Here is a 10,686-nt window from a genome sequence, read left to right on the forward strand (position 1 = left end):
AAACCAAACCATGCCCTCTTTCATCCAGACCAAACCCCTCTGCTACTACTAGGGGGTATACAATTTTGGTAACTCCTGATGACAGATCTGAGCTAATGATGTAGTAAACTATGCTTGTATGCCTTTTCTTTCCATTCCCATCATAATTACCTTGCATTCTACAAATATACATTATATTATATTATTAAATTAGACTGTATTAGAAGCTCTTCCATTTCACACCTTAATTATGGTACTAAAGCTGTTCAATCACACTGTGAGTATCAGCTGTACATTCATCTAAAGAAGGCATCCAACCTGAACCAATAGCATTCAAGCTCTACCAGTTTTGTTGTTATTGATCTTTTATATACTTTAATGTAGAGCAGCATACATTTTTGCTCTTCAAAAGTTTTATTTTCTTCTGAATTAGAGAAATGTTTGTAGTAGCATAGTCTTCAGCTTTCAATTGCATGCTTGTTACCCTATGGTAAACCCAATGATGTCGCATGCTACTGCTGTGGTCACATGACACACCTAGCTTAACGGTCACTGCTAGTTCAGACCAACTGCCGTTAGGACAGTGAGTAGGAGAGAGGAGGAGTTTTAGGCTAGCGAGAGCTAAATTCATACAAATTGCGATTAAAAACAAAAAACAGTATAGGAGGTATAGTATAGGAGTAAAGGACATCATGGATTTGCGTGAGAAAAGGAGTGAGAGTCCGGCTGGACAGGTAAGAAATGTAGTGAAAAGCTGCATTGAGGAGAAGACCAACAAGGATTGGATCAAGGATTCAGGTGAAAGAAAAACAGATACAGAAAATAAGAAACGATGCATAAATGCACAGACGAGTCAAGATAGGAGAAGACGTGTCAAGAAACAGACAGAAAACAAAGAGAAGACCATTAAAAGGAGAAGAAATGAAGAAGAAGGACAGATTGAAAAAGAAAGCCAGGCAAAGAAGACCAGTAAAGATGGGAGGATTGAAAGGAGAAGATTTGAAGAAGGACAGATAGTAAAGGAAAAAAAGGGAGAGAAGACCAGCAAAGATAAGAAAATTAAAAGGAGAGGAATTGAAGAAGGACAGACAGAAAAGGAAAGCCAAGCTGAGAAGAAGACCAGTAAGGATGCAAGGATTAAAAGGAGAAGAGTTGAAGAAGGACCGTTACAAATGGAAAGCCATGCAGACAAGAAGACCAGTGAGCATGAGAGCTATAAAAATATACAGATTGATAAAGAGAATAAAAAAACCACAGAAGAAAACAGTAAAGGAACAAATATAGAACAAAAAGAAGAGAAGAATAAAAGATTAAGATCAGAAGACCCCTTAGAAAGTAAGGAAACGTTACTACTCTTTTTGTATATATTTAATAGAGGCATATAGGCTACATCATCAATTCATTTGCAAATTCTTAGTGCAATCATGAGCAATTTTACTAAGCCCCTATCACATTCATACACATTACAGGTATAGGACCTGGGTTTTTTTCTGGATAAGCGGTCTTTCCTTAATTTGGATCTCCATACCTTAAATCAGCTAAAAAAAATAGTGTAAACATTAATTAAACCTAATAGCATTGCTTTGGCTTCAATATGGATTAATTATATCTTAATTGGGATCAAGTACAGGGTACTAGTTTTTTTTAATTATTTGATGAAATGTCAATAGGAGGTGGACATACAGTAATTCAGAGCTGTCTGGATAACAGGTTTCTGGAGAATGGATCCTTTACCTGTATTATCAATTAGGATGAACATACACATTTCTTTAATCCCTAGCTGGAATTGAATCTAGGTGCCCAGTACTACAAGGCAGAACTGTTGTCCCACATTGATATTAACAGTATATGGACTATTGCAAATGACAAAAGTGCTTATAGTAGCAATTTGAGCAATTTAACATTGTCCTAATGTACCATTTATGTGCCCTTCGACCGATACCCTCACTTGGTAATAAACAGCACCATACCTGCTAATTTCCCTATATACCCTGTGCTGCCCAAATCCCACTGCTCCTTTATGCAACACTGACAAACTTAGGCAGATCCACTTACAGATAGAGAGACAAAGGCACAACTCCATCTTGGGCTCTGTGTATATATTTAGAGAGCGTTGGTGCAAAGTAGAAAAAACATGGCACTTTGCAGTACAACTTTTTTCTGCATCTTGTCCCTCACATTTGTAAATGAGCCATTGGGTCATAAAATGAGGTTATGAATAGCCATACATATAAGTGTGTAGGGATCATCCTCTCAATGACATGTCATAAACAAGTACCTTCCAAGAAACCATTTCTAAATTTGAAATATAAATACAAAATGTAAAGGCTGTTTTTATTTCCATATGTCTATTTGTTATGTGTCTAACATACGCTACTATGTACAGTCTAATAATGATAAGTTTATCTGTGTTTCGCAGAAAAATTGTGAAACTGACGAAAAATTTGTGAAACGCATTAAAGTCTTAGTGGGCAACCTTTTTCCAAATGAATTGTCAATGGTTGTTTTTTTCTCACTCTAAATGTATAAAGTCAGTGAGGGTCATTTATAAGCTCAAGGCAAATTTTCACCTGGGCAGTAACCCATGGCAACCAATCAGATGATTGCTTTCATTGCTTAACCTGCAGCTGGCTGGAAAAACGCTAATCACTGATTGGTTGCTATGGTTACTGCCCAGATGCAAATTTGCCCAGCGTTTATAAATGAGCTCCAATGGATGTTTTTTCTCACACTAAATTCATTAACGTCAATGGCAATTTTTTGTGGCAAATTTCTTTTGCAGTTTTGTGAAAAAAAACCCCACTATTGTTGAAATGCAGAATTTCAATATGAATCCATGTGTGGCAAAAAATTTTTGCTCCTCACTACAGTTAATCTTTGATGTGTTTGAATTAACGTAATTCTTTTCTCTAACAAGGTGGAAGCATACAGAAGAGACCCTGTCTGGACATTGAAAGACCTGCTCCCCTGGATGTCAATAACTACAGCTTCCACTCTATAGTTGGACGAGGAGGCTTTGGCTGGGTGAGTGAAGGATTTCCCAAGTCATTAAGCATGTTTGTATAGCAAGATACATTGCTTTTGTTTCTACAAGAGACCCTGTGATATTGAATCTCTTCTCTTATTTTTATTAGGTGATGTTGGCTTCTTTTAGGCCCAAGAAACAACTCGTGGCAATAAAGATCTTGACGAAGGAGTCTGAGAAGAACGACTGCCATGCCATCGCTAAAGAGGCCCGTCTACTGAAGATCAGCAGAGAATGTGCATTTTTATGCCAGTCTTATGCAGTTTTTCAGTCAGAGGTAAAGTATACTGGGCCTCATGCACAATAACGGGTTAAACATAGCACTTTCCATATGTGCCTGAGATTTAGTTCTTGACACTCACAGGACTTATTGTCAGGGGTACTTAAATATATTAAAGTCACATGACTTTGAAATGCACGCTACACAACTCCTAATACTGCCCTATTTGCCCTGTTATGCCGTGATCACTGCCAGATTGCTGGGGAAATGGCATCAAGCAGCAATAGATTGCAGCTACCAGATCCACAGCGCAACTCTGCATTTTATTAACAGGTACTAGCAAATGGGGCAGTATTGGGAGTTGTGTGTGATGCAGTTTGGTGATGCAGTTCGGGGGGTTGGAAGTCACTGCAGACGGCCCAAGTTGCATAGATAGTTTTGTTCCCCTTTAAACAAGTACCTTAAAGCCCGTCTTATCACCAGCTCTATTTTTTGGTATTAATGTCTAATGTCTCACATTCTTCTATTCTGCACTTACCAGCTGGAAGCCTTCTTTGTCCTGGAATATGCCAGTGGGAAGTCTTTATGGAAAATGATTTCGCGTGAAGGAAAGCTACCAACATCAAGAATAAGGTGAGTAATATTAGGCCGAAATAATAATTCCAGAAAGGGTTGCCATCTTTTTTGGAAAAAAATACCAGCCTTCCTATATGTTCGCTTTTTTTCCCTATATCCAGGGCAAGTAAAAGGGAAATAGATGCAATGCTTATACCTTTTCACACTAGCTCTTTTGATCTTGCACCCACATCCTCTATTTATATACGTAAATATTAGGCTAATGAGAATGGTTTATATTTGTAATCTAATGATCTACTTTGCAAAGTCTGAACATGTTTGTCCTGTTAATAGGGATGGTTCACCTTTAAGGTAACTTTTAGTATGTTATAGAATGGCCAATTCTAAGCAACTTTTCAATTGGTCTTCATTATTTACTTTTTATAGTTATTTGCCTTTTTCTTCTGACTCTTTGCAGCTTTCAAATGGGCGTCACTGACCCCTTCTTAAGCTCTTTAGCAAATGCTCTGTAAGGCTACAAATTTATTGCTATTGATACTTTTTATTATTCATCTTTCTATTCAGGGCCGCTCCCTTTCATATTCCAGTCTCTTATTCAAATCAGTGCATGGTTGCTAGGGGAGTTTGGACCCTAGCAACCAGATGCAAATAGAAGAGCTGCTAAATAAAAATCTAATCAACTCAAAAGCCTTAAATAATAAAAAGTGAAAACCAATTGCAAATTGTCTCAATATCACTCTCTACATCATACTAAAATTTATCTCGAAGGTGAACAACCCTTTTAAGAAATAATTTAAACAATAGGCAAAAAAGTAAGTTCATCAAAACCACTTTTCCTTGCCCTCATGTTAAACAAGGGGGTATTATGTCCCATTAATATGTTTATTTTTTCTGGAAACATAGTGTTTAAGTCTCAATTACTCTTGGCTTACACAAACACAAGGCACATCATTGGGACAAACTTGTGCCCAATAAAATACTTTATTTAACAAAAAACTGTGTTCCTGGCAGGATGATTTTTCTAAATACACTAATTGATATACAGATAAGTGCATTACTTCTGAGAGAAACATGAGAAATGATGTGATACAGGAACGTTGATTATTTTCTTCTTTGAACAGGTTCTACACAGCAGAGATGGTGGTTGCCCTCCAGTTCCTGCATTCCAAGGGAATCATTCATCGGTCAGTAAAATTTCATTGAATTGTGTTATACCTTTAACAGGGCAGCCATCAGGGGGGAGAGTTGTAGGGGGCCCCGAGGGTAAGGGGGGCCCAGCCACGTCACACTTACTGTATTAGCCCCCCATCTTTCTAAGAGCTGCTGACTTCGGGAAGGCATGGACGTTTAAGGGGCCCTGGCCACCAATTTTCTCATAATGTGGGGGGGGGAATGGCCACCAATTTTGGCCACCAATTTTTTTTTTCTCATGTAGGGTCCTAGCAATATTTTTTAATGGGGCGGCCCTGGCCACAAATGTTTTTTTTTATGGGGGGCCCTGACCACCAATATCTTTTTATTTTTTATTAACATGTGGGAACCCTAGCAATCAATATTTTTTTTGTTTTTTTACTGTGTGGTGGGGGCAGACCTGTGGGGTGGGGAGGGCGGACCTGTAGGTGGGGCTTGCGGTGGGTGCAGCCCAGGGGGCCCAGGAAATTTTGTGTCGTATTCGGCCCTGTGATTTCTGATGGCAGCCCTGACATTAAGGGCTATTATAGACGAGTGTTTTTACCTGCGCTCCCCTGCGCAGGGATAGACGCATTACATTTTTTCCAATAGGGCTGTACTCACACAGGCGCCTGTAGGCGCCGAATGCAGGAAAAATGCAGCATGTTGTGTCTCAACCGGTGTTCGGCGCCTACAGGCGCCTGTGTGAGTACAGCCCCATTGGAAAAAATGTAATGCGTCTATCCCTGCGCTCCCCTGCGGCTGAACGCAGAAAAACGGAACGCATAGGAGCGCAGGTAAAAACGCTCGTCTGTAAGAGCCCTTAATGTGTTATTTAATGTATAACTATCATGATTCCAATTACTGGTGGAGATCTGTCTTGTAAAGTTCTTTGAGATACCAGTTAATTTAATACAGGCATTTAGATATACACAAAAGGCCTTTGTCATACTAGGGGGGGTTTAGAAGTGGATACTTGTTAGCTATAAATAATTTGCTAACAAGTATCAATCAATCAAGGACAGTGGCACGCAGTGGTTTTTATCACCCACTTACGTTCTCAGTTGCTGGCAGGTGACAAATTGCTGAAAAATACCCTTCAATAGAAGATAATGGTCCCAACTCTAACTGGAAGTGTATTTTTCAGCAATTTATCTCCACTACTTTCATGTAAAAAAAATGTCTTTTTCTAGCCAGATGCAGGTAGCAGCTACTAATACATCTGTGTGGCAGATAATTAATACATATATGGGAAGCTTGTTCACGGATCACATTTGCAGAACTATAGGGGAGCAGACCCCCATAACTGCAGATTAGTACAGAGGAACAGGTAGGGAGAGTGGACAGCAAATAAGGGGACCAATGAATATCCCTGATGCAGTGGCATAACGGCAGGTTGCAGGGGAGCCCAGGGCAACAGAGGGTGTGGCATGAAGAGCTGCGGGTGACCTAGTAACACTTGATTTTGCCCACATCACAATTTCATGTAAGGGGGTCTTGTGAAATCTATTTTGGGGGGTTGGCTTTTGAAGATACACAACTGCTCTGATGCCTATGCTTGTGCAGACAATGCAGGTCATTCTAATGCAACAAATATGGGGGTGGTCATGTGGACCCAGAGTCACACCCCTGACTGCCCACTACAAGAACCTCATGCAAGCACAACATCTGTACAGTACATGATATAAGGCTAGACTTTCTACACAAGTGCTTATAAGGGCCAATGTGCAGCCACCTTGGCTCTTGCATGTGTGCTACAGAGAAATTTATGTTTAGCACCTTTTTAACTTGTTTTTTTTATTCATTACAAGGTTCCTAAAGAGACATAGAAGTGCAGTGTCTTTTGTGACATAGAATGGAATGGAATATGTCATTATAGGAAACCTATACAGGCCTTTGTCTTATTAAATAACCCCTGACCTCTTTCCCAGAACTCTCTCTGAAATATGAAATTTCATAATATTTAACCTGCAGTGATCTCAAGCCGGGCAACATATTGATTGATAAAGACGGCCATATAAAGATCTGTGACTTTGGTATGGCGGAAGAGAATATCATTGGCCAGAGGAAGACCTACGGCTTAGCAGGAACCCCTGGATACCGGGCACCAGAGGTAACATCATTTCTTGTAAAACATTTACAATATATCCATAATAGAATATATATATATTATGCCGCCAATATGATAATAAATGTCATTTTTTATAAAATACTTTAGACCTGTGAGTGCGGTTTCTATTCGATGGACTATTACTTTGAATTTTGATACTGCATCTAGGCAAGTTATTTCTATTTTTCAAGAGTGACGACTTTTGGATGGATTATATATATATATATATATATATATATATATATATGTATATATATATATATATATATATATATATATATATATATATAGAAGGGTTTGTAAAGCTATAAAACAAAAAGTATAGAATAGCTTCAGAATCTCAGATGATCCCATTCCCATGGGAAACCATCACCTAACAAGTGTGCAATCCTACTATACAGTATGTCAGGCAATTTATATTCTTAGACAAGTTTAGACTGGTCTGAACCCACTATGGCCTTTAAAAATGATTATTGAAATGAAATTAAAACTGCCAGGGCCAATGCTAAAACCTTTAAAATTTTACCAGAAGAGGGATTGACTTTGTTGTCTAAAAAACATTTAAACACACTGTACTTCAATATTAAAAGAAATATATTTATTAAATAACAGGCTAACAGTACTTCTCACCTAAAAATCACTGGTGACTAAAAGGAGGGGTCTCTCCTGTTGCAATTAAACTTCAATTAACACAAAGTATACTCAATTACATTCAGTAAATATCAGTTGAAGGTGCAAATTCGTATATGTGTCCTTAGAATCAATAAGTTGATTATAATAGTTTAGGCACAGCAGTACTGTAATTCCTCCCCTTGCCCAGGGTCCTGCTGTGGGAACACATGAATCCACTGACAATTCCTATTATACGTTGGAGTGCATCAAATATCCAGAACTCCAATGCAAATAAATCCCACCCATGTGTGATTCACTTTGTTAGTTGTATGGGAAATTGCAAATTAAATTGAAGGATATACTCCTCATACCTTGTTCCCAAGAGCATATGTTCCCCTCAATTACCCACCAGTGATTTAAGGGATGGATGCACTTTTTTAACTTGTCTACTCACTGCTGCGCATACACAGTAGAGGGAAAAGCCAAAATTTAACGAAAGAGTCGGCTATTTCATTCTACTGCACATGCGTCTGCCCTGGTGTATCCCCAAGTATAAATTGTCTTCCTTCTCCTTTAATGTTACATGTTTTTAAGATAACTGAGTCAGTCCTTTTTCTGATGCAGTTTGGATGTTCCAATTTGCAAAAAGGCATCCCATGTTCTAGGCAAGAATCTCGTTGCTATGACATAAGTAGTGTGATTCCCATTGACAGTAGTGAGAAGCAGTTTATAGCAATTCCATGGAGAAAACTGCCAATGTAACCTTGTAATTAACTTTCAATGCTTGGTTCTCTATACTAACATAAATAAAAGGAGTAAATTAGTTTTTTTGTTGCAGTAATTTGTACCATTTATTTTCTCTTCAAAGATTCTATCATTTGAGGACTACAATGCAGGCGTGGATTGGTGGTCTTTTGGGGTTACAATGTACAAAATGGCCACAGGAGTCTTGCCGTTTTCAGCAGCAGGCAGCATTCAAAAACAACGTTTGGTAATTATTATGAAACCACCAACTTACCCATGTGATATGAATGAGGAAATGCTGGACCTCCTGCCTAAGGTAAATTGGTATACTGGCATATCTTTACCTACTCATAATGCAGACAGTTACCCATTATAACAATTGCAGTACTTAAATATATGATCATGTTTCCCTTTTAGCTTTTGGAAATTAATGAGACTCAACGGATTGGACTGAATGGTAACATCAGGGAGCATGCTTTCTACAGCACCATCAACTGGGAAGATCTGGAGAACCGAAGACTGGAGACCCCTTTTCAGCCAGGAATGGTAAATGAATGTGCTGGGCAATCAATGTGATACATTTAGTAAGACTCACCCTGCAGGTGCACTACTATTCTTTTTGTATATTTTCATAAATTGGTAGGGCAGAGGTCTTATGACTTGGGTTAAGGCTCTCTTTTTGTTATAGCTGTATGAATTGTATAAAAACAGTCATAACCATCATTCCCCCATTGTTTCAGTGATGGTCAGCTAAAACATCTAATATAAGCTTTTACCCCAAATAGTTGTTAAGTTAGGCCTCCCTTAATAACCTTAGGCACCCTTAGGTAGACAGCCCCATCATTTGCTGCTGCTGATATCTACCAGAGTGATAGGGGATAGCAGAGTTAAGATAAAGAGGTTGTCCCAGTTGCATATAACAACCCTTGCTGTTATTGGGATGGAGGGCAGGTCAGCTGCATTACAACACCAGGTAACTGAATTTGCCCCTTTTCTTCCTTGTAGTGAGTAAGCCCTCAGTGACCAATAAGGTGCGAAAACAAATCTACACTATACTAAATTCTGCCATGTGAAATGTTATATAAAAGGTTAAGTGCTTTCCCTTGTTCACAGCCATCTGTAGACGACTTTGAAGAATTTCCGATAACGTTCTCCCGCCAAAGCTCCAGTGAAAAAGAAAATCTGAAAGATTTCTCAGAAGTGGATCCCAACTGGAATTGGCAGGAGTAAGGCATTACCTTTGTTCTAACATGGGACACCATCTTTAGTTGCTGCCTGTAACAACCTGAGAATATTAACATCATACCATATTTGGCAAGCTCCACCCCTAAACAACCAATCCACCTGTATTGTCAAACCTAAACCATTCCCTGTGACTGTCACCTGGTTCTACCATCAACACCAGCACCAGACGGGATCTTTCACTGTAGCTTCTAAAGGATGGAAATAGAAAGGTACTGTGGTGAGTTTACATCTTGAATGAAGAGTACTTAATAAAACCAGTTTACCCCCACCCCCAAACTTCTGCCTCCCTCCTATTCCCTTACCCATGATTAACCCTCATCCCAAGTGGCTCACGCCAGTGGCATAATAATAAAGGAAGTAGACCCCATGGCCGCGGGGGGCCCGGTCTACTTCCTTTATACTGTCTCTCTCCTACTCCCTTATCCTATCCCTGATTTCCCTCATCCTGATCAGTAAACCACACCCCAAACCTCTGTCACTCTCTTATTCCCTCACCTATGATTAACTCCTCTCCTAAATGGGCCACGCCAGTGGCATAATTATAAAGTAAGTAGACCCCATGGCCGCGGGGGGCCCTGGTCTACTTCCTCTATACTGTTTCCTCCTACTCCCTTTCCTCTGATTTCCCTCAATCCTTATCATTACACAACACCTCAAACATCTGCCTTACTCCTATTCCTTTACCTGTGATTAACCCTTTTCTTAAGCAGTGGTGTAACTATAAAGGAAGCAGACACACTGGCCGCGGGGGGCCCAGGTCTACTTCCTCTATACTGTCTCCCTTCTGCTCCCTTATCCCCGATTTCCCTCCTTCCTAATCACTACTAAACTCCTGCCTCTTTCCTATTCCCTTACCTGTGATGACATTACTATAAAGAAAGCAGACCCTGTGGTCGCGGGGGGCCCAGGTCTACTTTCTCTATACGGTCTCCTCCTACTCCCTTTCCAGACCCATTCTCTATTCTCTCCCAGCACCGTTCCTTGCCTGTTCCCATTTTCTGTGTA

At 39.6% G+C, this 10,686-nt stretch overlaps 1 protein-coding gene across 1 annotated transcript; it reads left to right on the top strand.

Annotated features, from left to right (window-relative positions):
• Positions 1–671: 671 nt before the first annotated feature.
• On the top strand, positions 672–10,136 carry LOC121394355 (cAMP-dependent protein kinase type 1-like). The gene is made up of 9 exons (XM_041565181.1): positions 672–1,314; positions 2,897–3,003; positions 3,114–3,281; positions 3,766–3,857; positions 4,922–4,984; positions 6,945–7,083; positions 8,561–8,752; positions 8,854–8,982; positions 9,550–10,136. The coding sequence occupies exons 1-9, from the start codon at positions 672–674 to the stop codon at positions 9,664–9,666; spliced, it is 1,650 nt and encodes a 549-aa protein (XP_041421115.1). The 3' UTR covers positions 9,667–10,136.
• The last annotated feature ends 550 nt before the right edge of the window (positions 10,137–10,686 follow it).

Source organism: Xenopus laevis, chromosome 5S (genome assembly GCF_017654675.1).
Source record: "Xenopus laevis strain J_2021 chromosome 5S, Xenopus_laevis_v10.1, whole genome shotgun sequence".
In the NCBI taxonomy this organism is placed as follows: Eukaryota; Metazoa; Chordata; class Amphibia; order Anura; family Pipidae; genus Xenopus; species Xenopus laevis.